This window comes from Lepus europaeus, chromosome 4 (genome assembly GCF_033115175.1).
Source record: "Lepus europaeus isolate LE1 chromosome 4, mLepTim1.pri, whole genome shotgun sequence".
Taxonomy (NCBI): Eukaryota; Metazoa; Chordata; class Mammalia; order Lagomorpha; family Leporidae; genus Lepus; species Lepus europaeus.
The window spans coordinates 38,768,632-38,796,165 of NC_084830.1; the positions used below are offsets into that span (position 1 = coordinate 38,768,632).

The 27,534-nt window shown below is 45.1% G+C and overlaps 1 protein-coding gene and 1 long non-coding RNA gene across 5 annotated transcripts in view; one reads left to right on the forward strand and one right to left on the reverse strand.

Moving 5' to 3' along the window:
- Positions 1-1,055: 1,055 nt before the first annotated feature.
- LOC133757585 (uncharacterized) lies at positions 1,056-15,207 on the reverse strand. Its single transcript, XR_009865699.1, has 3 exons — positions 15,138-15,207; positions 7,719-7,763; positions 1,056-1,116 (listed from the first exon to the last, which is right to left on the reverse strand). It is a non-coding gene; the product is annotated as an uncharacterized LOC133757585 (long non-coding RNA).
- Positions 15,208-15,877: 670 nt separating this feature from the next.
- The window catches only part of DPYS (dihydropyrimidinase), a 108,389-nt gene continuing 96,732 nt past the window's right edge, over positions 15,878-27,534 (forward strand). For all 4 annotated transcript variants that reach the window (XM_062188125.1, XM_062188123.1, XM_062188124.1 and 1 more), the window contains exon 1: positions 15,878-16,214. In XM_062188125.1, coding sequence (XP_062044109.1) covers positions 15,951-16,214 — 264 coding nt within the window. In that variant the 5' untranslated portion in view covers positions 15,878-15,950. The remainder of the gene's footprint in view (positions 16,215-27,534) is intronic.

Here is a 27,534-nt window from a genome sequence, read left to right on the forward strand (position 1 = left end):
AGGAGAATTTTTTTTCCTTTTTTGTTTGCTTTTTCTAAGATAATGGGATTTTTTTTTTTTAATGTACATGGCACTTTTGGTCCTGAATTCTTTTACTTTTGATACATACTGATACTATCACAGGTTGGATGTTGCCTGATTGTATTTTTTGCTAAGGTGCTCAACATTTAAGATAATAGAAAGTAGTAAAGTAAAATTCACAGAATATTAGAAGTGGATATTAGAAGATCAGATATTAGAAGTAGAAGTATTTTTTTAAAATGAAGTTAGCATAGTGGTTTAATCAGCAGTTTTCTACATTTCAAAGAAATCTGTCATACCCATACGTGTTATATATACCTACATGTAAATATAAATCATGCATGCACACATAGTTTACCACTGTGTGATGTTACACAGTTTCCTTCAGAAAGGCCATTTTGACATTTTTTGGCACACATCCACCCCCTTAATGTATGTATCTCATGTTAACACCATTAGAACCATATCTGTGAAAATGTTACCACCAGCTGCTTTTTCATTATAAGGAAGTTTATTTTAAAAGCATTTAAAAATGCTTCTGAATGTATTTTCATTTCATTTGAGAGGGCTTCCATTCACTGGCTCATTCTCCAGGTGCCCCACCCCCACCCCATAGCTGGTGCTGCTCTGGTCCAGGCCAAAGCCAGAAACCTAGAATCCAGGTTTCCTATGTGGATGCCGAGGACCTAACTACTTGAACCATCACCTGCTGCCTCCCAGGGTACACATTAGCTAGCAGCAAGCTGGATTTGAAGCAGAACACTGGCACTCCAATATGGAATGTGAGTATCTTAACCACCGTGCCAAATGCCCAACAAATAGTACTTACCCATTGTTGAGTAAGTACTTTCCATTGAGTAATGGACTTACCAAGTCCTTCATTTGTAACTGAAATCACAAGCCTATGAACTATAATTCCCAATGGCAAATGACCTAAAAGGACAGAACTTAGATTTAACTTTAGTCATATCTGAGTCTGCTGTGAGTAAGATGGATCATGAAGTAATATTTATCAAACAGGAGGAATAACTCACCTTCAAGTAGGAATTGACAGATGGGATATTGTGCAAACTCACTGAGCTTCATCTTTGACATCTGAAAGATAATTAGCTTTGAGATTACTAAGAGGAATAAGTATACTATTTGTGAAGGCTTTAAAATATGTTCTGGTCACTTGTTGCTGCATAACTACTCCTCCTCCCAAATTTTATGCTTGAAGTAAATAACTACAGTCATTATTCCATTTGCCAATAAATAAATTATGTGGGCAGAGCTCAGCAGAATGGACTCTTCCAGCTCCTGCCTTCCTGTGGGACTGAAAGACATCTTCCCAAAAGAGCCTACCTTCGTGGCTGGCCTGCCAGTGCTGGATGTGGACTGGGAATCCAGTGAGGGCCCCTAGCCAGAAGCCTCAAAACTGTTCCACATGAGCCTTTGCACAAATAGCAGCTTAGGCCCTTACAGCGTGGAAGCTGGGGTTCAAGAATGCATGAGGCAATATCCTTCAGCAGAAGCTACAAGGCTGCATATAACCGAGTCTTAGAAGTCCCAGGATGTTACTCCTGACATAATGAAGGCCAATCCATGTTGAGCACGGAAAGAAATAGACTCCAATCCTGCTGAGAGATCAGCAAAGAATTTGTGATCCCTTTAACCTAATTGCACAGTCTGTGATACATAGAAGAGTGAGGTGCCATTATCAATATTTTAAGATGCAGTTTTAGTCTAGTAAGCATATTTGCTGAAAAAAAAATCAAATTAATTCTCTGTCACAAGTATGCAATTCTACATATCTTACATTTGTTTATTATAAATACAGAGGTAAAATAATTTGCTTTAGCATATTAAGTTAGAAATCAGCTTTGATGCAATTTTAAATATATTTAGACAGTTGGTGGAGAGAAATGATTACCTGTTATTTTCAACTATATTTAAAATGACATCTATTTCAACAAGGTATGCTAACCTATAAAACCTTGAAAATTATTCAACAATCTAGTGGGTAAAAACCTGGAATCAGATTTTAATCCTACTCCACCTACGGCACGTGGCCTTCAGCAAGTTGCTAAATCACTTTGTGTTTTAGTTCTTCATCTGTAGAATGGAGATGATAATAGGGATGTGGGAGAATTAATTAATACTCTCAGACATAAGGTTCTTGGAACATCATCTGGCTCATTGTAAGTGCTTTGGAATGGTCTGGTTTTATTAGTGTTTAAATATCTAAAAAAAACCTCTGAAACATTAATTAAATGGCATCTTGTATGTGAAAAGTTCTAAAATAGTAGTAGTTTCTCAAGATGAAAATGTGACACCTCTGGGGTCATGGAAGAGAGTTGCAACCCAGAACAGAAGTCCAAAGAGGAGCAAGAAAATGAAGGAGAAAATGTAACCGCCCACTTGTGCTGAAGTCTAATGGAATTTCAAGACCCAGGAGCCTTGGATGAAAGGACCCTGCAGAGCCCAGGGCCTGAGGAAAGTACCTTAGTGACAGTGACTCTGGAGAAGGGCTTTATGGGACTCTTAGAACCAAATACTTATCAGATCACCTAGTTCCCCTTATGTAGCCAACACTGCTAGCTGCATACTTGATATCTATGCAGAGCAGAGAAGAGGTTAATTTAAGGAAAAGTAAGAGAAAAAGCCTGATATTGCTAGACAGCTACATCAACCCTGACCCGGCTACTTCAAACTTCCGGTTACCTAAAAAAAAGAAACCTCAGGGCCGAAACTGTGTTATAGTAGGTATGGCATGGGCACTGGTTTGAGTCCCGGCTACTCCACTTCTGATCCAGCTTTCTGCTATGGCCTGGGAAAGCAGTGGAAGATGGACCAAGTCCTTGGGCCCCTGCACCTGCATGGGAGACCCAGAGGAGGCTCCTGGCTCCTGGCTTCATATCAGCCCAGCTCCAGCCATTGCAGCCATTTGGGAGTGAACCAGCAGATGGAAGACTCCTCTCCTCTTCCTCCCTCCCCCTACCCCTCCCCTCTTTCCTCCCTCTCTCCCTCTCCTCCCCCTCCCCTCTCCTCCCCTCTTTCTCTCTCTCTCCCTCTCTCCCCCTCCCTCCCTCCCTCTCTGCCTCTGCCTCTCTGTAACTGCCTTTCAAAGAAATAAATCTAAAAAAAAAAAATTTTCTATGTATTTAAGCAATTGTTGTAGGCTTCTCAGTAGTTACCCACTGAGCAACATTCCCAACCAGTCTACAGATTCTTACATCAGGAATCAAGGCGGGTTGGAGGGTTAAAGGAGATGATGTATGGGACAGAGAAGGAGAAGTGTGTTAACTGCGTAATAAATGTAGCTAGAGTTGATGGCAGGGTTGTCAGTAAACTGCATCCTTGCCCTTTTCCGAACACAATGCAATTTGTATCTTGGACTAGACCATTAGATTTCATCTGGACAAAATGTTTTGAGAGGGGCCAGCACTGTGGTATAGCAGGTAAAGTCACTGCTTGCAGCACTGGCATCCCATATGGGCAACAGTTCATGTCCTGGCTGTTCTACTTCTGATCCAGCTCTCTGCTATGGCCTGGGAAAGCAGCAGAAGATGGCCCAAGTCCTTGGGCCCTAGCACCTGAGTGGGAGACCTGGAAGAAGCTCCTGGCTCCTGGCTGCAGATCTGCACCTGCTCTGGCTGTTGCAGCAAATTGAGGAGTGAACCAGGGGATGGAAGTGCACAGTGCTCGCTCTCGCTCGCTCTCTCTCTCTCTCTCTCTCTCTGCCTCTCCTCTCTCTGTGTAACTCTGAATTTCAAATGAATAAATTTTTTTTTAAAAAAAGGTTTTGAGAATTCACAGGATTTGAAAAATCAGTGCTCAAACATTTGAGGACTTGGTCCCCCCATGCCAACCTGGGACAACAATGGTGTACTGATGACAAAATACTTTTTAAAAAATTTGCTCTTAAGTGTTTCCAAGTAAGGATACTTAGATATCGGGGTGAGTATTGGGAGGAAGCTCAAGCCCATAGAAGTTTAATATCCTCCTAGAAGTGCCATGGGAGCTATATTAGGGAGAAATGGCACAGTGCAGTGAGATGGACAAGCATGGGCTCTGGGGTCAGACACATCACAGCTTGAATTCTGCCTCCACTACTTTTGTGAGTTTTGTGACTGAATAAATCACTTTATTTACCTAAACCTTATTGTCTTATCTGAAAAATGAGATACTACCCTTAAGGGCTACTGAAAGGATTCAATGATGGACAAGTATGAAAGATATAAAAGAGAAGTTACTTCTGTTTATAAATTATTTTACAAGGCAACAAATAAACAATATTCAAAATATTTTTCTCAGTTTCACTATAATAGAATCAAATTGTACTTGAATATTTACTTTTTTTAGATTTATTTATTTGAAAGGCAGAGTGTAAGAGGGAGAGACAAAGGGAGAACTGTGGGTTCATTCCCTAAATGGCCACAACAGGTAGGTGTGGGCCAGGCTGAAGCCAGGAGCCAGGAATACCATCCTGGTCTCCAAGTGGGTGGCAGGGACCCAAGTACTAGTGCTATCTTCCACTGCTTTCCTAAGTGCATTAACAGGAAGTTGGATCAGAAGTGGAATAGCCAGGACTTGAACCAGCTCTCCTATATGGGATGCTGGCATCACAAGCAGCAGCTTAACCTACTGCCCCACATGTCAGCCCTTAATTCTGTTTTATCTACTGAGTTCTAATTTCAAGTGAACATAGAAATTCTTTGCCTAATAGCTTATAGAATTAGTTTTCTGAAGTTCCCCAGGCTAACTAGAAGAGAGAGAGAAAAAAAAAAAAAGGGGACCAGTATGGACATGAATCTCTCTCTCCATTCACCTTACAAAGGTGAGCAAGACAAAGAGCAGGTGCCATTTTGGACATATGTAACAGCTGTGCCAGCTCAGGGCTGCGCCAACTCTCAGCCAAGCAAGAAAACCTGACTGATGGGGAAAAATAACAGGAGGTTAAGACCTAGAGAATGTGTGGGGCTTATGAACTGTGAGTGTGGAAAAAAAAACAGGGTGTGTGGGAGAACTTACGGTGTTCCTAAGATGTACTCAGTGGGAGATGCCACAAACTCAGTAACCTTGGCAACCTGGTGGGAGATTGAAGGGGAATCTGAGCTTACACTGAGGACTGCACAGATCCTTTGTGTGGTCCTTGGGATAGAGCAGACGAATATTATACCCACAGGGGCCAGTGCTCAGACACTGACTGCCTTCAAGGAGAATAGCTCAGCTAAGCAGAATTACTTCTCTGATGAAAGAGAGAGAGAGAGAGAGAGAGAGAGAGATTTACCACACCAAACCTGGGTGTGTCACCTTTGCCACACCCTTAACCCTGAAGAACAGAACAGAGCTTTATGGCCACACCCACCACAAGCCTTTAAGGATTCACCAAAAGCAGACAGTCCACTTAATCTAGAGTCATAGTATAACGAGAAAAGCCACCACAGCGAGGGAAAAAAAAAAAAAAAAAGAAACAAAAGAATATCTCCACAACGCCAAGCAACAAATGCAGAAACAGAGGAAACAAGAACAAGGAAGACATTATTATGCCCCCAAATGAACATGACACTCCAATACAAGATTATGAAGATGATGAGATAGAAGAAATGCAAGATACAGATTTCAAAAAATTTATGGTAAGAACATTTAGAAGTTCTCAAAACAAATTCATGAACTACAGAAAACCTTACTGCACAGGATAGAAAATCTCTCTTGTGAAAATGAAATCTTAAGGAGGAATCTAAATGAATTCTAAAATGTGCAAGAGAGAAACATCAGATTACTCTCAGAGGATCTCCAATTAGACTCACAGCAGACTTCTCATCAGAAACCCTACAGGCTAGGAGGGAATGGCGAGATATAGCCCAGGTACTAAGAGAAAAACTGCCAGCCCAGAATATTATATCCTGCAAAGCTCTCATTTGTAAATGAAGGTGAAATAAAGACCTTTCATAGCAAACAAAAATTGAAAGAATTTGTCACCACTTGTCCAGCCCTGCAAAAGATGCTTAAAGATGTGTTACACATAGAAACACAGAAACACGGCCATCAGTAAGAAAGAAGGTAAAGGAAGAAAACCTCCCAGTAAAAGATCACAGAAAGTTCAAAGCCTATATTAGAAATATCTTTGGGAAAATGGCAGGGCAAAGTTACTACTTAGTTTCCATTTTGTGAATTTTAGATTTTAGCTGCATCTTTTTCCTAGTTCCTTTTGTTGGCCTTGGCATTACAGCCACTTTTTATTGAGATTTTGCCATACAATATAAGCCCCATTTCTCTATCTCATCAGTTAACCATTAGAATTTGTCAAGTACTCAGTGAAACTGTAACTATTTCTTTGGTGTGGAATGAAAACAAGCATTTATTTATACTTCCTGGGTACTAACTATAGTGCTAAATGCCTTATGTCCTTCATGGCTAATACTCAGAACAAATGTGATAGAAATTGTCATCCACTCAAACATCAACAGAAACATCAATACATGCCCTTACCCTTGAGGTTGAAAGTAGTATAACTTGGGGCCAGTGTTGTGGCATAGTGGATTAAACTGCCACCTGCAGCACCAGCATCCCATAGGGGCGCTAGTTAGGGTCCCGGCTGCTCCACTTCCAACCCAGCTTCCTGTTAATCCACCTGGGAAAGCAGAAGAGGTCAGCCCAAGTGCTTGGGCCCCAGCAACCATGTGGGAGACCCAAATGAAATTCCTGGCTACTGGCTTTAGCCTGGCCCAGCCCTGGCCATTGCAGCCATTTGGGGAATGAAACCCAGCAGATGGAAAAATTCATTCTCTCTCTCTCTCTCTCCCTCTCCCTCTCTCCCTCTCTCTCTCTCTCTCTTTCTCCCTTTCTCTCTCTCTCTCTTGCTGCCTCTCCCTCTCTCTAATTCTGCCTTTCAAATAAATAAATGAATCTTTAAAAAAAAAAGTAATGCAACTCTTAAACTTGAACTATTTTGCTATTGTATTATGTTTTTCACATTTAGAATTTTGGAGAGATTTTTTTCTATTTTTTATTACAGCCATATAGAAAAGATTTATTTTTTTAATCATATGTGCTTTGAAAACATTAAAAGGTTAGAAAACAACTAGTTCACCATTATTGGGTTGGCTGTAATCAAGTAGGCAGGGAATAACAAGTGTTGGTGACAATGCAGAGAAATGAGAACTCTCATACTCTGCTGGTAGGGATGTAAGATGGTGCAGGTGCTTTGAAAAATAATCTGTTGGTGGTGCCTCAAAAGTTAAATACAAAGTTATCATGTGACGCAGGAATTTCACTCCTAGACAGAGACCCAGGAGAAATGACGACTTGTCCATACAAAGACTAAAAATATTCACAGCAGCCTTATTCCTAATAGCCAGAAAGTAGAGACAATTCAAACATCTGTCACCTGAAAGATGGATATGTCATTGGTCAATGCCTCGAGCAACTCACAAGTCTTTATCATGACTCATTTCAAGTCCCTAAAAGCACCTCATGTTCTCCAAAGTTGTATTTCAGGTTTTCAGTTACATTCCAAGGACAGATGAATCACCAGCCACCCTGGACTGGAATAGACCCTAATGCAAGAGCAATGCCCTACATAGATGTTTCAGAAAGTATGTAAAGGTCACCGTTTGCCTCATTTTAATACTAACACCTCTGCCCCAGAAGTTGCTTAAACTTTATTACCATAATCTGCAACCTGTATCTGCACTGTATAGACTTGTACTCACCTCCATATGCAGTGACGAGAACTCTTCTCACATACTCACTTCCCCCTAAAATAAAAAATACCCGTTTCATCTGATGATATCACAACTTTGGAAGTGATTTGCCTGTGATCACCTTTTTCGCTACAAATCAATCACTTTTTTTTTTTTTTAAAGATTTATTCATTTGAAAGAGTTACAGAGAGGCAGAGGCAGAGAGGGAGCTCTTCCATGTGCTGGTTCACTCCCAAATTGGTTTCAACGGTCAGAGCTAGGCCTGTCCGAAGGCAAGAGAGCCAGGAGCTTCTTCTGGGTTTCCCACACAGGTGCAGGGGTCCAAAGAGTTCGGCCCAAGGAAAACTCCACTGCTTTCCCAGGCCATAGCAGAGAGCTGGATAGGAAGCACAGCAGCCAGGACTCGAACCGGCACCCACATGGGATGCTGGCACAGCAGGCGGCAGCTTTACCCACTATGCCACAGCATTGGCCCCCAAATCAATTACTTTGGGTGACAACTCTTTCAATGTGTGTCTGAGCACTCTCTAGCAGGCCAGCCTATGCTGGTGGCTGGGTAGCAGGTACACAAAATGGGATCTAGCCCTGCAATGGGATATTATTTGTCAAAAAAAGGGAACAAAGTGAGGCTGGTGCTGTGGCATAGTGGGTAAAGCCTCTGCCTGCAGTGCCAGCTTTTCATATGAGCACCAGCTTCTATCATGGCTGCTCCACTTCCAATCCAGCTCCCTGCTGTGACCTGTGAAAGCAGCAGAAGATGGCCCAAGTACATAGGCCCCTGCACCCACAAGGGGGACTGAAAGAAGCTCCTGGCTCCTGGCTGCGGACTGGCAGCTTCAGCCATTGCGACCATTTGGGGAGTGAACCAGCGGAAACAAGACCTTTCTCTCTGTCTCTCTTTGTCTGTAACTCTCTCAAATAAATAAATAAATAAATAAGGAACAAAGTACTGAAGTGCTGATACATGCCACTACCTGGATGAACCTCAAAAACACTCTGAAATGAATGAAGTTGGTTATCAAGACCAGCAATGGCATGATCCCATTTATAGGAATTGTCCAGAACAGGCAAATCTACAGAGACATAAAATAGATTTGTGATTGCTTAGGGGTAAGGAAGGGAAAAGGAATCTGGAAGAAGTGTCCAAGAACGGTGACCTAGACAAAGTTAAACAGAAGAGGAAGACTTTATTGATAGCTACTGCAATGGAGAAGACAGAGAAAACTCCAGTCTGCTGAACTACAAAGCAGGTAGGTTTTGAAGCACCAGGACAAGCTAGCAGGAAATATTGGCGTGTGATCAGCTCATCTAGGCTTGCTAATGGGCTCTGAAAGCAGTTAGGAGACTGGGAGGGAAGGACACTGGCTTCCCTGAGGGTTGCATTTAGAGGATGGCCCCTAGGTCCCTGGGAAAGACATCTCTGGGCTGTACTACTGGCAAGGGAGTGGCTGGAGAAACATTCATCTACTCTTGCAGAGATGCGATGACATATGCATGGCACTTAGCCCAGTGCCTAGTCTCGTGTGGCAACAGGTAACTGCTTCATGGATATTTAAGGAGGGACCACACATGCAGGCACCGCTCTAACCAGTACTGCCCTTGACCTTATACCCCAAGCCCTGGCTCTCCTCTACCGCACGCCTCCCAGACGTCAAGGAGTTCACAGCATCAGGGAGACATGGCTGCACCATGCACACTTTTGGACCACACTCCTGGTATGCAGAATCCCAAAGTTTCCTGTCCTAATGGCCGAAGCCTACAGAGAGTGGCAGCCTGTGGTTCTCCCTGGGTCCATCTTCCCCAGGCCAGATGGAGGGCAGTGAGGTGCTGTGGAGGAACTGAGCGGTGCCCGCTGAGGTGTCCACAGACACAAGAACAAGGGCTCTCACAGGGTGGCTTGGGGGCTGCTGAGAGAAGAGCCAAGGGTTAGCTTCCCATAGATCATAGCAAACACTGAGGGCAGAGCAGGGTCTCGCACTGGAGACAAAACAGAATCCAAAACAGATAGGAATCATATTAAAAACACAGAATTGTGTCTGCTAACTGAAAGAATACTGATAACCCATTTAACTTTTCCCTCAAAGCCTACTTTGGTCTAAGTCCACAGCTATGGCTCTGGAAGTCCAACTTTCCCCTTGAACACTGCTTGGATTTAACCAGAGTACATGAAGGATTTCTGCCTGGAGGAGCTGAGCATCGTCACATTTTAAAGTAATGCTTTTGCTTGTTCCCCCGAAAGACTCAAGGCAAAGGAAATCTACGTGTTATTATTATGATAATAAAAATGCCTTATCTTTAAGAAATGATTTATGCAATAATATTCTTCTCAGAGGGAAAAAAAAACAGAAAATAAGAAGTGTCAAGGATACAGGGGAAGCTATACTTTGGAATGAAAGAATTTGGAAGATATTTCAAAATTAGAGACAAATTATTATTTTTTTTGTCTCTCAACAAATGTCACTTACTGTGTAACTAACATTTTTATATTTCTCCAAATGTTCACATATATATCAAGGATATTTTATGTATTCAAGTATACTTGATGTAAAAGTTACATGCATGAGTAAGACTATGTACACCAAATGTAAGTTTTGTAATGTGAAAAAGGAAAAATGGAACCTTATTATTTTATGTTAAAGATTTATTTACTTGAGAGGCAGAATTAGAGAGAAGTCTTCCATCTGCTGGTTCACTCCCCAAATGGCTGCAAAAGCCAGGGCTGGGCCAATCTGAAGCCAGGAGCCAGAAGCTTCTTCCGGGTCTCCCACGAAGGTGCAGGGGCCCAACGACTTGGGTCATCTTCTACTACTTTCCCAGGCCATCAGCAGGGAGTTGGATCAGAAGTGGAGTAGCCAAGACATGAACTGGCACCCATATGAGATGCCAGTACTGCAGATGGATGCTTAACTTACTATGCCACAGCACTGGTCCCAGATGTTATTAGTTTAAGAACTCTCATTATTGGGGCTGGCGCTGTGGCTTAGTGGGTTAACGCCCTGGCCTGAAGCGCCGGCATCCCATATGGGCACCATTTAAGACCCGGCTGCTCCACTTCCTGTCCAGCTCTCTGCTATGGCCTGGGAAAGCAGTAGAGGATGGCACAAGTCCTTGGGCCCCTGCACCCACGTGGGAGACCCAGAAGAAGCTCCTGGCTCCTGGCTTCAGATTGGCGCAGCTCCGGCAGCCATTTTGGGAGTGAACCATTGGTTGGAAGAACTCTCTCTCTCTCTCTTCTTCTCCTCTCTCTGTGTAACTCTTTCAAATAAATGAATCTTAAAAAAACTCTCATTATTAAACCTTTTAAAGTGAATAATCATATTCTTTGTCATAACATGAAAAATTTGCTTAATGTGAAGAATACATTGTATAAATCTAGAGAGTCATAATTTTATAATACTTGTGTGCAGATGTACTTGGAACTTAGAGGTTCCATAAGAATGCATTAGTCATAGTTAAGAAAATGGTGAAAGCAGCCAATTTTCTCTGGGTTTTGAAGAAAGGACAACTATCTTTCAGTAGTGCTACAAAGTCACTGGGGATCGACCTGTTTTTGATGACAAATTTCTGAGTATATCAAACAGTTGGTCTTTTCAAGAGGACACCTAGTGGTTTTGTTTGATATTGCAATTATTTATGTTGCAGCTCAATTGGTTCAGTAACTTGTTTATCTTACCAAATGAACTTCCTTGAAGTTGAAAGGTACAAACTGAGACGTAAGTGATGAGAAAGTGGAGTTTGAGGCTTCAAAGCAGTTTTAAAGAGACTTCTGTCTATGTCCTTATTAGTACAGATCAAATAGGGAAGTCCTACGATAGAGTTCCACACAGTCACGTGACAGAATGAAAAGTTGGTGAGCTTGTCTCTTGCACTGCAGTTCTCTGTAACAGGTCTTTTTTTGTAAGGTCTGAGTCATTTATTTAGTTTTTAGTTGGCACATGAAATTATACATATTTATGAAGTATCATGTGATGTTGTGACACATGTATACTTTTGTTGTAATAGCTCTTTTAATACAAAGATATAAATGATACAGTTTTTCTTCTCCAGAAGTTCACAGATTGGTGCAGCTGCTCCACTTCCAATCCAGCTCCTGGCTAATGCGCCTGGGAAAGCGGTGGAAGATGGCCCAAGTGCTTGGGTACAGGGACCACAGGAAGATGCTCTTGGCTCCTGGCTTAGGCTTGGCCCAGCCCTGGCCATTGTGGCCATTTGAGAAGTGAATCAGCAGATGGAATATCTCTCTGTCTCTTATCTCTTTCTCTGTGAACTCTTTCAAATAAATAATTAAATCCTTTTAAAGGGGGGAGGGCATACCTTCACTGTCCTTTCTCTACATCCCACAGTCTTGTTTTACAATGATTCTTCCAACACCTGGGCCATCAGAATCTTACCCGTGTCACACCTCTGCAACTTTGATACACTGCTACGGGGGGTTGGGGACAGCGCCTGCTCCCCTGCTCCAGCCCTAGCTGTGGCCCTGGCCCAGGCCTCCCAGGATTCCTGGAAAAGTGGCAGTAAATCCCATAAAGTCTAACTTTGCTCTGGACCATGGGACAGGAACAAGAGACAGGACAAGAGACAGGAACAGTGCTGTCAAGTTGCTGGTGATGTTTAAAACCCAAAGTAAATTCAGGCCTTGTAGTGCAGAGTTATATAATGGGTAAATTACAGGTTCCAGGATGAAAGCCTTACCTCCAGTGGTCACTAGGTTTGACCTGGGACCAATCAATTGACCTCAAAAGGCGCATCTGGGTATAGGCATTTAGCCCAGCAATAAAATACCCACAACCCACATCTGAGTACCCGGATTCAATTCCCAGCTTGGGCTCTGACTCCAGCTTCCTGCTAATGTAGACTTTGGAGGTGGGGGACAGCCATGATAACTCAAGTGACTGGTTCCCTGCTACCCACATGGAATACCGGAACTGAGTTCCCAGCTCCCGGCTTCAGCCCTGACCTAGCTCCAATCACTGTAGGCATTTGGGAAGTGAACCAGTGGATAGCAGCTCTGTGTATGTGTGTGTGTGTGTGTGTGCCCGTGTGCCTGGGTGCACATGTGCGTGCTCACGTGTACCTCTCAAATTTAAAAACTGGAAATCAGAAAAGGGTTCACCTATTAAGTGAAAAAACAGTACTAGTTCAAGGAGTTGTGAAGATTGAGGAAAATAATACATGTGAGGTATCTGGCTCTGTACTGACACGATGTGAGTAATCGATACACCTTAGCTACTGCTGCTGATAGTGTTATCAGGGCACCATCTTCTCCATCTGTCTTGGGGTGGTGCTTCAGGGATGGGTGCCCTCTGGAGCTGCACACTGAGCCAGTTCCCTCGACAGCTCTACAGAATCAGGGGAGACTAGTCCTGCCCACCATGCAAGTTACTGTTGAGCAGTGATACAAATGTTGTCGCTGCTCATCAGCCCAAGGACTTTAAGACCAGTCCTGCTGTTTCAGTCTGTTTGGCTGCTGCACCATTGATAAACCACAGAAACTTACTTTTCACAGTTCTCAAGTTTAAGACCAAAGTGCCAGCAGGTTCACTGTCAGGTGAGGACTCCCTGCTTCCAAGGTGGTGCCCATCTGCTACATCTCATGGTATTTAAATCACCATTCACACGGGAGAGACCTCTGTGGCCGAATCACTCCTTAATACTACTGCACCGGAGATGGAGTTTCAGTATGAATTTTGGAGAGGATGCAACATCCTAAGCATAGCACCTGCCAAACATCATCCCCTGATGACTGCAAGTTTTATACTCCACATGGAGCTCCCTTTCCAAGCAGAGACTAGAAATAAGACAGTCCTGGATCTAGAAGGCCTAAGTCTTACTTGTTCTCCAATTCACTAATAAGAACCCAAGAAGAGTTTAAATCTTAGGAATACACCAGACACTCTCTGTTCCCAGAATCACAAAACTGTAAAAGTGGGAAGGATCGGTCACCCAAGCTCTTGTCAGCCTTGCTCTTTTCAATTGAGGAAATTGAGCCCATGAGTACTTGCTCCAGCTCACACCAGAAGTTGGTATCAGAAGCAGGATCAGATTCCTAATTCCAATTCCCTCGGGTGATTTTCCTCCAACCCTTCCATGCTACCTACCTCCCCCCACTTTCATCACTGATTGGGGTATAAATCCACTGCCCTGCCAGAAGCCAGGGAACTGGAGCATGCCAAGACCCCAGCTCAGGTGCACTGTCCTGAGACAGCCGACTCTTCTCGCTCAGTGTTGCCCACACACCCTCACCATCCCCTCCCTCTACCCCACAGACAGCTCTTCCATCAGGTGGAAACACTGAAAACGTCTCCCATCCCCCAGGGTGGCCACAGTAGGACAGGGATGGGCCAGGAGAACAGAGAAGGCAGACTTGGCACTTCCAGGACGGCCAAGGACTGAGGCTGAGTCCAGCGAGCTAGTTTCCAAACACTGGAACCACTCCATGAAGGAAGTCACCTGCTTGCTCCTCTGGCTGTTCTGTGCCCGTGGACCCTCAGCAGGGCTGGGAAGCTCTTAACTACCAGATCGCTCTCACCTGTACTCCAAAGCAGACATGCTCCTACAAATTAAGCATCAGAACCTTTGTAATCCTCCTTTAAAATGTTCCCTGGAAATCACTGCTCTGAGCAAGAATGCTTTCTGATGTATCTTGATATGTTAGTCAATCAAATTGATTCCTTCTCCAGCAAGAAAAGTGCAAACCAGCAGCGGTCTTGCTTCCTGCCTTCCTCCCAGTGCCAACATTGTGTACCCATCTTAGTTGGTTTTTGGCCATTGAGGACCCAGTTTCTGGAGGCTGAATAGGGCAAAGAAAAGAGAGGTGAAAGGCACTGAGGCCAAGCCTTCCCTGGCTGAGCAGGTCTGTCCCACTGTGCCTTGCCCTCTGCAGGCTGGTGTGCAGGAGAGCTGGCTAGGCAGCCAGAAACCCCTTTTTTTCTGCAGGCCAGCGTTTCTCCCTCCTCTTACTCCGCTCTCTCTCTTCGGCTGCTGCTCTCAACCACTCTCCCTGAGCCACTTCCTCCCACCCCAGTGACATTCCACAGCCCTTTCTCCAACAACAGTTTGAGGCAATTAAATGCAGGAAGTTTGTTTTGTGTTGTGTTGCAGGGCACCTCACGATAGAAAGTGCCCAAGATAAAGAACTCTCTGAAATCATTCACCTGGACAGTTTCAGAAAGGATGTTCCAACAGCACTGACATCCAATCTTCTACTCCCAGGGTAGTGCTGACTTGTGCAGCGTGTAGGGCTTTCATTATGTGTATAATTACCCCTTTCACCTTTCCCTTGACAATCATTGCATAACCTTCTTGGGTTTCCTGTCCCTGCCTTGACAGCCAAGTCTATGGCACTTTAAATTATTGATGCCTTCTACTTTTTAATCATTTTAAGGATGGTGTAAGCTGAAGCTTGGGCAAATCCGGCAGTAATAATACCTTGCACCCGCTACTGGAAACGCCATCTCCCAGATCATGGGTGACCCGTAGAAGGTCTCTCTCCAGGCGTTCTCAGGTGACTGCTGCAAGTGACAAAAGACCCAAACTAAGCGAGCTTAAGCAACAAGTGGGGAAGACCAACGGGAAAGGCTGTGGGAGTGGCTGGGTTTAGAGGCTCAATGTCGTGAGAACCCAGGCTCTCTCCAGTTCCCTGGGCCGGCTCTGTTACCGCTGGCTCCTCTTGCAGGTGGAGAATCCAACCCTGGGCTGCCTGGCTGCAGGGTCAGCGCTGCCTGTACAACAGGGGCCCAACCAGACGGCGGGGTTACCCAGTGACCTTGCGGCTGATGTTCCTACAATCACGAAATGGTCTAAACACCCCTTATCAACCGACCCTTTGGTTAAGGGACTGCTCATTGGAGCTACAAAGAAATCCGAGCCCAGCTGGGGGTGACTCTGCGTGTTTTCACCGCTGCTGTGCCGGCTGCCGGTGGCCCTGTCTCTTCCTCCCTCTCTGGGCCCTGCAGACACGCTCTAAACAAGGGGACCTCTTAGGACGGAATGCCCACACCCTTTATTCTCAAAAATCCCAAGACCTTTCCCTTCCAGGGGCTCAGACAGCTGGGAGGGCCCAGACTGTGTGGGAGGACTGTGCCCACCCCCCGCCCGCCCCGGCCCTCCCCGGGGGGTGGAGTCCGCACCTAACCCCCTTTAAAGCCGCCGAGGGGGCCCAGGGGGCTCCGGATTCTCGGCCGTAGGTAGCAGAGGCCGGGGCCTGGGCCTTGTCCTGTGCGTGGGGACCACTACCTCGCCATGGCGGCTCCCGGGCGCCTCCTGATCCGCGGTGGGCGTGTGGTCAACGACGACGCCTCGCAGGTGGCCGACGTGCTGGTGGAGGACGGCGTGGTGCGGGCGCTCGGGCACGACCTGCTGCCGCCCGGGGCCGCGCCCGCGGGGCTGCGGGTCCTCGACGCCGCGGGAAAGCTCCTGCTGCCCGGGGGCATCGACACACACACGCACATGCAGTTCCCGTTCATGGGCTCACGGTCGGTGGACGACTTCCACCAGGGCACCAAGGTAACCTGGCTCTGCACCACGCAGAGCCCGCCAGGGTCGGGCCGAGCCCCGTCGCACCTGCGTAACGCGGAGGCCTTGGGTGGGTGGATGGGCCCAGCCGAGCCAGCGACCCCTGCATGTGTGCGGCTGGGGCTAGGATTCTCCTCCTTGAGGGCCCTTCCAGAAGCCGCTTCTGCGAGGGTCGGTGCCGCTTCGGACTGGCCAGACGCCCCCTACTTTTCCCTTTGGGTAACTGACCAAGCTTAAGGCCACTTCTCCATACCCCCGGGTCCCCAAGACCCCCACTGTCACCGGTGTTCTGTAGGAGTACGGGAAGCTTCCGTGCCGCGTCCAGGGAACCTCTTTTGAAGGTAGGAATTGTCGACCGTCTCTCGCAATGCTGCAATCCCAGTCAAAGGAACGGGGGGCTGAGCGGTGCGAGTGCCAGGGTGGGAAGCTCCCTGCGCCCGCGCCAGCTCCCCCATTCCCCCCAGCCCCGGGGAGAGCCGGGGGGAGAGCCCAGAGGCGCCTGCACGGTGAACCGAGCCGGGCTACAGGCTGTCGAAGCAGTTGCGAGGATTGGGTTTGGTGTCCCCACCTGATTTCCAGCTGTTCCTCTGTCCTCACACCTCGCCCTCCAAGTTCCCCAAACCTCTGTGATTGACCAGAATGCATAACAGAAAAAAGAAAGGCAGGTGGACTGGACGCGCAGAGCAGGGTCTAGGGCAGCCTACCCAGATCAACATTTGGACGCTTCTTCCTCGTTACTTATTATCAACCTTTGTCATCAGGTCTTTGGTAGGACAGGTCACTCATTATTTACTTTGAAAATCGACAAATTTTGAGTACTTGTTGTTCCTTTTTGTTAAAAAGTAACCTGTGCTGAAGTTTAATGAACTTGTTTCTACACTTTTAAATACTTTTTTGAGCTGTTAGAAAATTGAAAAATAACAGGAAAGTGGAAAGAAAACCATTACCAAGACCAGAGTCTCCTTGCCAACAAAACATCATCACCCTGATGCGTTTTAACACGCTCTTTTAGGTAACTGAGATAGTTTTACCTATGTTTGCGATTACATGTGTGTGTGTGCCTCTAAGAAACTTTGTAACCGCTCTTGCCAGGAGTAGTGCAAGCGTTTTAGTTCCTACAGAGGTAACCTGTTAACCAGGTGCTCTGCAGATGGCAGGACAGACCACCAAACACCACCACTGGTGGGGGCTAGGGGAAGTAGCTGTCTTCTATTGTCAGGCCTCCTTTCACTTCTCTCCCTTCCATCAGGGAGGGGGTTGGATTGCTGTGGGAGAGGAACCTTCCCTCCCTTTCTCAAGGTTTTTGTGTGTGCCCTGAGGTCCCAGGTTCGTGGTCTTTTCTGGGATTTTCTAGCCAGGGGAGATTTACAATTCCTAACTGAAAAGGCGGATTCTTCTAGCCTATCACAGCATGCTGTGTGCGTCTGAAAGGATTTATCCACCAGCTGATTTTCTAGGCATTTCTGTACTTCCAGGTTATCAAAACATTAAACAAAAACATGTTCTCCATGGGCTTAGGTTCTAAAGTAGAATATATTAAGCTATTAAGGTTAAAGCTCTAGAAAACCCCAAATTCATGTTGAACGTTAAATAGGACTCACGAAGGAGCTGGGTTGCAGAAGTCTACTTGCAAACCAGTCTGTTGGATCCCAGGAAATAACCATTGCCAGCCGCAGAAACAGCTGAGGCAGAGACCTTGGGAGCTCAGTGTTTGCCTGGGTTCTGGAAGGAGGGCATCACGGAGTTCTTTTCATTCTTTCCTGGTCTACAGGGCAAGGTCAGTGGGTCTCTGGTTTGAGAAATCAGGGAGGAAGGATCCTTTTGTAAATGCTGGTTCTGTTATCCGTTGTGCCTGAAAAATATCTTATTAATAGTGTTGAGCAACGTTGGTTTATCCAGCACTTGCTGCATGCCAGACACTGGACTCAATCGTGCACTATCTTCCAACAATCCCAGGTACCTTTATCTACATCTTACAGTGGAGGAGATTGAAACGTAAGTTACCTAAGGCCACACACCCAGTAAGCGGCTGAGTGGCTCTTCAAATTCAGTTCTGCCTGCCCCATCACTAGAATTCTTAGTGACAAGACTCTATTCCTTTGAAAATTCACCTAATGTTCAGATTTGTCAGGGTGGCAAATGATGGATGAGGAGGCTGCGTGCATTGTGTGTGACTGTGAGATGGCTTTTCTCTAAAACAGAGCAGGGCAATCCTTAGAAAAGGCAGCAGCTCTTTGCCTTCCCAAGGCTGGAGGCAGGCAAGGCTATCAAAGTAAATACACATGGAAGCTATTACGTTTGTAAGGCTTTTGTATGTGCATTTATAGCCACATCATCGTCAAGGATACAGAAATGAGTACCGTGAGTACAGAAAGCTGTAAAGTAAAAATGATAGATCACACTTTCAGAAGACGGGCCCCAGTCTCCTGAAAGGTTAGACCAATAGCTGTTTGCTTTCTGTATCAGCCAGGCTGATCATTTATAATATCTGACAAGTAGAAGGGATGCTGTTTGTGGTAATCCACTTACTGATCACACAGATTGTGCTGGGGCCCCATTTATAAAATGAAATATAGGTCAAGTAAAGGTTACATGTTTTGCAAATCTAATTCATGTCAGAGATTGGTTTAAAGCCAATAATTACTTAATTACAGGTTAAAAACTTTCTATCTGATATAACTAATGGAAACAATGTTCTTCTTTAAAGAAATCATATCTCATTTTGTTGTTCCATTGGGGTCTTTTAATAATTCAATATCCACAAGAAAGGACAATGGGATATTTTATTAAGTGCATACTGTGGATTCAGTAAACTTTAAGAAATTATGACTTTGCTTTTGTTATATCCTGTTATAAGGGAGTAAATTACAAGAGGTTGGCAAGTTTTCAAATATACATAAATTTATATTCAGACATGTACAGGTTGGAGTGGGTAGATTTGCATGAAAAACTAGTAGTCAGTAGCTGGTAGAAGATATATCTTTTTAATAATTAGGAAAATATACAGTATACTTTTTTCTTTCTTTTTTGGAAAAAGCAAAAGTTCTTAGATTTATTGAGAAAGGAAATTATACTTTGCTTCGAACTTTTTGGTTAAAAATCATTGCGGTGTATGATCAAGCACACGTTTATGGTTGTATTTAGGGAGCTTCCTCCCCTTGGAAAGGACAGTACTTCAGGAACCTTGGGTGCAAACCAAATCTCTTTCTGTTGCTCGCCAGAGCTCCAGGCTGCGCTCCAGGGGCTGTGAGGGCTCACTCTGAGACCTCCAGCAAGTCGCTAGCTCTCTCAGGCTGTCAGCATTTCCTTGTCTGTGGAATGAGGCCTTGGTTAAACAAACAACTTGATGAACAAAAATTGTTAAGCTGTGGAACATGGCATATACTTATCCAGGCCTGAAGAAAATACTCAGGCATTTAAATTGTACTATATATTAGTTGAATGAATAAGGCTCTGTTAAAATCTTACAGAAGGATATTAAAATCCCCAGATTTTACACCAGTTGTACTTTTAACATTTTGCTTCCTACCTGTTCAGATTTTTCTCTTTAGGGGGCATAGAAGCATTGTTTTTCCTCTCACCTAATTGGGCATACTGTTTGGAATCGGTCACCTCAGTACTCCTCCTTGTCCGTAAATGTTGCTGGAGAAGCCAATTCCGTGTCCTCCTGGACGCAGATCTTTCTCTCTGGTCTTGGTATCTCCTGAGCATCAGGCTTCCGTTTCTTTGGGTATTAGGGCCAGGATGTCCCGGAAGCACCCAATTGGAGCAAGTTCCATATGGCATGTCTCCCCCTTCACGGAGTGTGATGGGTGCATGCTGACTGCCCTTCAGTTCACACTCGGAATATGGTTCCCATTTCCCTGCGTTCTGGTCAGAGGTGCAAACTGACTTTTTAAAATATCTGTGCCAATTTAATGGGGAAACAGAATTTTAAATTAATTACTGGTGAGGCTGAGCTGTGAACATTCACGTTGTGTGAAAGGTTGCATGTTTCAGCTCCAAGCGTTTGTGATTTTCTGGTTTTCTTGAATGACTATCTAATGATTACAACATTAACCTTTGGGCTAATTAAAAGAAGGAAAACACCATCTCCAAGATTAATTTGAAGCCACTTGATGCTGAGTAAGGCGTGGGCCCTGTTGAGAGTGCGTGGGTGAGGACTCTTCCCTGAATGTATCGGAATCTAGTTCTTGCCTTTGGATTTTCATCCTTTAGTACTTCTGCTTTTCCACAGTTGATTGCTCCCTCACTTGTCTGGCCTGGGTGTTTTGTCTCCAACACAGGTAGCCAAGGTTTCCATCAAGCTGCTGTTAGGAAGGAAAACTTTTTCTCACCTTTTACGTGTAGTGATTGGGAACCTGGAAATTAAATGGATGAAAGATTAGCAAGAGAAAAACAGACTTTTTAATATTCATGCATGTACATTAGGAATTCCCAGAAAAATGTGACTCCAGGAGGTGGTTAGCTTTTAGGCTTACATGCCATGTTCACAGGAGGAGGAGAGGGGGAGAAGGCATTTATGGAAAAAAAAACAAAAACAAAACAATGACCTCGCAATTGGGAAAGGTGGGGTAGGGAGGAACAAGAGAACAGATAGCACTGAGGGGCGGTAAACAGGCCCAAAGGAGAAGAGCTGGGAGAGCCAGTAGTCTGTTTAGGTGTGTTGTGGGCTTCCCATCTGGTGATGAGTCAATCTTCCCTGTTTGCAGAACTCCCCGAGAGGATATTTATAACAGTTGAGTCTACAGCAGATATGAAAATTCAGGATAAAAGCTTATTCTCAAATGCGCTCGGCTCAAAATAATTTTTGTGGGATAGTCATGTATTTTGGAATCTCGTCTGCCATCTGGCGCTAAATTACTCCGCACTCAGGGTGGTGCGTGAGTTCCCTGGTAGTGAGGCCCCCTTGACTCAGTCAGGAAGCATCTTTTGGAAACCCAGCCAACATCGTGGTTGGTACAACAGTTACAGAGGAGACCCTGGTGTTGGGTCTCAGAGGCAAACAGGCTGCAGGAGTCTGGGTCTCTAATGTCTGGGCTTTAATGATTCATTATATGCAGTAGCCTTCCAGAAATCCAGAGTGAATGCTGAGGACTGTGACTCCCTTTGAACTCTGAGTCCGAGTCTGTGACATCTGAGCCTTTCCCTTTCCCTTTTGCTCAGTCGCCGGTCCTCCTGGCTTCAGCACCAGGAGCAGGTTCCCTGGCTGACAGGTGCGCCTTGACAGATACCCAGCGTCTATCCCCCAGTCCCTCCTGGCGCGCTCTCTCACAGGTCAAGTCACAGACTGAGGGTGGATACTTACATTTTTCAGTTATGCTTCATTGCACAGAACATGAAATTGCATGTCACAGAGAGTCCTAGGGATCTGTTGTTTACATAGAAGCAAAGACCTTAAAAATCGACTTAAGTAAAACAAAATGGAGGGGCCAGCGCTGTGGTATAGTTGGTAAAGCCACTGCCTGCAGTGCCAGCATATGACCACTGGTTCAAGTCCCAGCTGCTCCATTTCCGATCCAGCTCTATACTATGGCCTGGGAAAGCAGTAGAAGATAGCCCAGGTGCTTGGGTCCCTGCACCTTCATGAGAGACTGGAAGAAGATCCTGGCCTCAGATCAGCACAACTTTAGCTGTTGCAGCCATTTGGGGAGTGAACCAGTGGATGGAAGAGCTCTCTCTCTCTCTCTTCCTCTGCCTCTCTGTAACTCTGCCTTTCAAATAAATAAATAAATCTTTAAAAAATAAGAATTAAAAACAAAATGGAATTTTTTTTTTAAACCAAGTAGTTCTTAACTGAGGCATAGAAACAAAAATAAGCCATCGTTTTGTTTGTTAAAAGTCCTAGTTAGGCATAGGCATTGTGGTACAGCAGGTTAAGCCCTGGCCTGCTATGCTAGCATTCCATTTGAGTGCTGATTCAAGTTGTGGCTGCTCTACTTTTGATCCATCCCCTTGCTGATGTGCTTGGGAAGGCCATGGAGAATGGCTCAAGAACTTGGGCCCTGTATCCACGTGGGAGACCAGGTGGAGTTCCTGGCTCCTGACTTCAGCCTGGTACAGTTCCAGCCACTGGGGAGTAAACCAGTGGATGGAAGATCTTCCCTGCCTTCCCCCGCCTTCCCCCCATCTCTTTTTGTAACTGCCTTTCAAGTAAAATAATAACTTTTTTTAAAAGTCAGTTATCACTGACTAGGTGGTGGGCTTTGGACAGAAGTAGGCATTCAGCCTTTGGATGTGCTCAGAGCCCGTGTTTCATGATAATATTGCCATAGAGGGATCTAGGAAACTGTATGGCCAGGGCTAGCAATGCTGGGGAGAAAATGAATTTCACATTTAAAGTTCATATTTACATGCAACTTCCACAGTTTTTGCAAGTTGATATAGAAAAGGTAAATCATAATTATTCCATCTCATGACTTTTTGGGGAAATTCACTGGTCCCTCCCTTCCTTCCTCCCTTAAACATTTAGAGAATATTTATGCTTCAGGCCCAGTAATGGGCATAAGGCATACAGAAATGAAGCAACACTGATTTTGTGAGAATCTCTGGGGGAGAAGTGGAAGTTCCACAGATGACTAGCAGGAACCAGGGTTAAGAATCTCTGAAACAGGTAGGTAGGGGAGGGAAGAACATGCTTATGTCTCTGAGGTACAGAGGAAGTCAGAGGTCTCCCAGACGAGGGGGGGAAATGTTGCTAGAGTGGGGCTAGTGACTTGGTGGGGCGAAGCTCAGTAGGAACAGGAGGAGGTGGCTAAAGTTGAGGTCATGCAGGGCCTTGGGAGCTGTGTAGTGATTGTCCTTCATCTTACGCACAAAGGGAAGTCACTGAATGATTGGACATGGCTAGTAAGGCAAGGCAAGTATGTGGCAGGTGTGTCTCCTACTTCGGAGTTGAGTGTGCATTGTTTCCTAAGGGTTCCCAGGGACACTGACCTCCAGCTGCTCAGTGGTAGCCTACCCATAGCACACCCACTCACAGCCTTCTTCCTTTCCTTTACCTGTTCCCTTCTCATTCTTCACTCCACTGTGAAGACAAAGGTGCCACAGGGCAGGGGAGCTGAAGTGCAGGAAATTGAAGGACTCCTGCAGTCCATCAGAGAGTTATCAGGGTTGTTGGAGGGTTGGATTTGAGGATAAAGGTAGGAAGAGGTAGACATCAAGAGTGACTCTGGTCTCTAGTTGGCACAGTCGGATGGGTGATGGTGCCATTTGGATTGCACACTAGGGCAGGCAAGGAGCTGGGAGTGGACAGGCCACATGAAGGGCAGCTATGCAAAGCTGAATGAGCATCCATCATAGACATCAGTTGGAATGCTGAAGTTTGTTTCCGTAAGACTTAATGACTGAGAGAAAGCAAGAGATTCAGCCAAGAGCTTTTCTCCTGAAGGCTCAGAAGTACTATTGAGTTTCTTATTATATTTGGGTGGAGCAGGTCTTGTGATGGATTTTAGTTAAACAAACTCACTTGTTTCAGGATGCACTCAGAAATGAAAACTCAATGGCATCATAAAAAGGAAAAGAATGCTTGGGGATGCTTTCAATAATGGTTCACAGTTGAATACATTCTTAAATCTTATGTTATATAACATTATGACCCACTGACGGTTAAGAGTTTATCTCAATTGATGCTCCATTGCATTGGCCCTGGAGATGGCATAGGCTCTCCTGACCCCAGCCCCCACAAAGAGGGTTGTAGATATATTGGAAGGTCTTAGAGGGAGAGCAACTAGGGTAATGAGGAGATGAGAGAAGTGATGTATGAGCCAAGACTAGAAAAGGTAAATGCATTCTGTTTGATTTCTCCCCACTGTTACTGTCAGTTAGCCAATCAGAAGGAAGCAGGGGAAACAACTGTGTTTCATATCACAGTGTGCAAGACCCTCAGCCTCTGCGCTTCTCTTCCATTCACTACTGTTCCTAAGAGTTCATCCCCAGTCTGGGGTGGGGGGAGAAAGAAAGGAAAATGGCTGCTCTTCTGCTTCTCCCCCCACCCCTCCCCTTCTCCTTCTCCTCCTCCTGCTCTTTCTCCTCCCTCCACTTACCACCATGTTTCCAGGTTCCCTCCATGTTGTAGCATGCATCAGTACTTCAGTCATTTTTATGGCCAGAAGCTATCCCATGGTAGGGTGGATTTCACACACACACACACACACACAGAGAGACAGACAGACAGGAGAAACCTTCCATCTACTGGTTCACGCCCCAGATGGCCACAATGACCACTGCTGGGCCAGTTTGAAGCTCGGAGCTTCATCCAGGTCTCCCACATGGATGACAAGGGCCCAAGCATTTGGGCCATCTTCTTTTGCTTTTCTCATGCCATTAACAGGGAGCTGGATTAGAAGTGGAGCAGCCGGGACACAAACTGGCACCCATGTGGGATGCCGGCACTGCAGGCAGTGGCTTTATCAGCTATGCCATAGCACCAGCCCTAGGAGCAGACCACCTTTTGTTTAGCCACTCATTAGTCGGTGGGCATTTAGGCTGTTTTGACTTTCTGGCTATTGCTGAATGTTTGTCCACCTGTGTGGCCATGCATTCATTTCTCTTGGATATGTACCTAGGAGTAGAATTGCTGGGTCGTGTGGTAACTCCATGCTTAACTTTCTGAGGAGCTCTGAACTGTTTTCCACACTCCCACAAGCCATGTACAGTCAGCAGCTTCCACATCTGTGGGCTCCACATGCACAGATTTTACCAGCTGAAGATTGAAATATCTTTTTAGAAATCATGACGGTACTGAATGTGTATAGATGTTTTCTTGTCATTACTCCCTAAACAATACACCATGGTACCATTTTACATATCATTTTCATCATGTTAGATATTGTAAGTTATCTGGAGAGGATTTAAAGGTACAGGAGGCTAGAAATAGGTTATTTACAGATGCCATGCCATTTTATGGAAAGGACTTGAGTATCCATGAATTTTGATATTTGCAAGGAGTCTTGGAACCAATCCCTCACAGACACTGGGGGATGACTATATCCAGTTTCCCCACGGTTTTCATATGCTAAACTTTGAATAAGGAAAGAATAATTTTTAAGCTTGATTTTCTAGTTCAGTAGACACTAGGAAAGAACTTTCTTCTACCACTTTAATTAACAGAGCTTCTGTTAGAATAAATACCCTTCGTCCACAAGGGATGTCTGTTTTGCATTGGAAAGACCCTTGGAGGAAGAGAAGATTCATCTGTATTCAAATAAAAATACAGAGCCTGATTTTTTTCTAGTATTGTCATTACAACAATAAAAGTTTCTTAGGAAATACAAGTATGTATTGTTTTGCCATGAATGAGGCGTTGCTATGTAAAGGTGGAGACAAAGTACAGGATTTTGTACAAAAAGTGAGATTTTAAAGGACAAAAGAATCAGAGTAAGGCCAAGTGACTTAGGAAAAAATTAAAAAGACTGGAAATAAGCCAGAAAAAGGAGGTAAAGCAGCACTGCTCTCCTACCAAGTATGGATGGGGAGACTGGGGGAGGGGGGCTGTGCGGGGAAGCCGAGGGGGTGTTTGAAAAGGGGGCTAGGAAAGAGGCTGGCGGCGCTTCTCCTCCTGTGTTGTAACATGACCGTGATTCTGGTGCTGAGATAGATGGAGGGGAAGTGAAAACATTGAGACTCTGCCATGGTGGCACCAAGGCTGTTGAGGGATCCTGAGCTGAAGCTCACAAAGCCCTTGCCTGGAGTCAAGTTCTTCAAAGCACAGAGTGCCCATCACCTCGGCTTAATCCTCCCAAGTGCCTGTGCGGTGTTGTCCTCACTGCAGAGGAGCCAGAGGCACGCAGAGGTTGAGGAATTGCTCAGGAGCCCAGCGCTAATCAGGGCCGGACTGAGCTCTGTCTGCCCTCATGGTTCCCCATCCACGTCAGAGCTTGTTTTCTTCACTTGCTTTCTCTGAATTTGACAGTTAAAAGCACATGAACCCCCTCTTGTGGTTTTAGTTTAAATGAAATAATTTTTAAGTAATGAGTCAAAGGCATTCAATTTATAATTTTTAAATTAGCCATGATAATAATGTAATATGATATGCCAAGGGGTATACTGAGAGTTGAGACAGGATACAAGGACTTATACTCTATGTCAAGAAGATGAAACTTTGGAAGGCATTGTGGTGCAGCGGGTAAAGCTGCCGCCTACAATGCTAACATCCCATATGGGTGTCAGTTCGTGTCCCAGCTTCTCCACTTCCAATCGATCTCCTTGCTGATGACCTGGGAAAAGCAGCAGAGGCTAGCCCCTTCCCTCACTTGGGAGACCCATAGGAAGCTCCTATTGCCTGGCTCTGGCCCAGCTCAGCCCTGGCCATTATGGCCATCTGGGGAGTGAATCGGCAAATGGAAGAGCGTTCTCTCTCTCTCTCTCAACTCTTACTTTTAAATAAATAAATAGATCTTTAAAAAAAAAGATGAAACTTTATTCCAGAGGCAGTGAGAAGTATTCACATTTGTTTTTTTAACTTTTCAAATTTTTAATTTTTTGATTGACATGAAATAATTGTACATATTCCTGGGTACAGTGTGCTGTTTCAATTCATGTATCACTTGTGTGGTGATCAGATCGATCAGGGCAGTCAGCATATTCACTACCTCAGTTATCCTTTCTTTATGGTGAGCGTATTAAAAATCCTCTGTTCTAGCTATTTTGGAATATATAATGTGCAAGTGTTGACCACAACCACACTACTGTGCAATAACCAGAACACCCTCCTTCTAATTGTCACTTTGTACCCCTCCATCAACCTCTGCCCAGTCCCCCATTGCCCTTACTCTTTGGAGTGATGTGGTCATATCTATGCCTTGGAAACTTCCCTCTGACGTGAGGGGTTTGCACTGACAGAGGTGGGAGCAGAACAGGAGTGATGAAGACCAATGGAGACTGTGTTCAGATAGTCAAAGTGAGAGACAGGAAGGGTCTCAGGGCAGGAAAAATAATACTGGGGCCGATAATCAAAGAGACAGTAAGGAGTCACCAGCAGCTCTGGCTGTGGGAGATGGAGACGAAGCTGGAAGTGTGATTCTCTAGGATCCCTGAGCATCACAGGGCAGATGGAGACACAGGACTCCAGGACGGAGCCTCATAAAATGGAATTTGACAAGAATGACGTTTCTTGAGAAGCAAAATGTTCAATCTTTTCCATTTTGGCTTTGCTTTACAGTCTTCATTCTGCTTTCTTTTTGTCAAAGCCATTTTATTTTTAAATTTTCATTTTATTTGAAAGGGAGGGAGGGAGGGAGGGAGGGAGGGCGGGAGGGAGAGAGAGAGTTCTCCCATCCACTGGTTTACTCTCCAAATGTCCTCAAGCAGA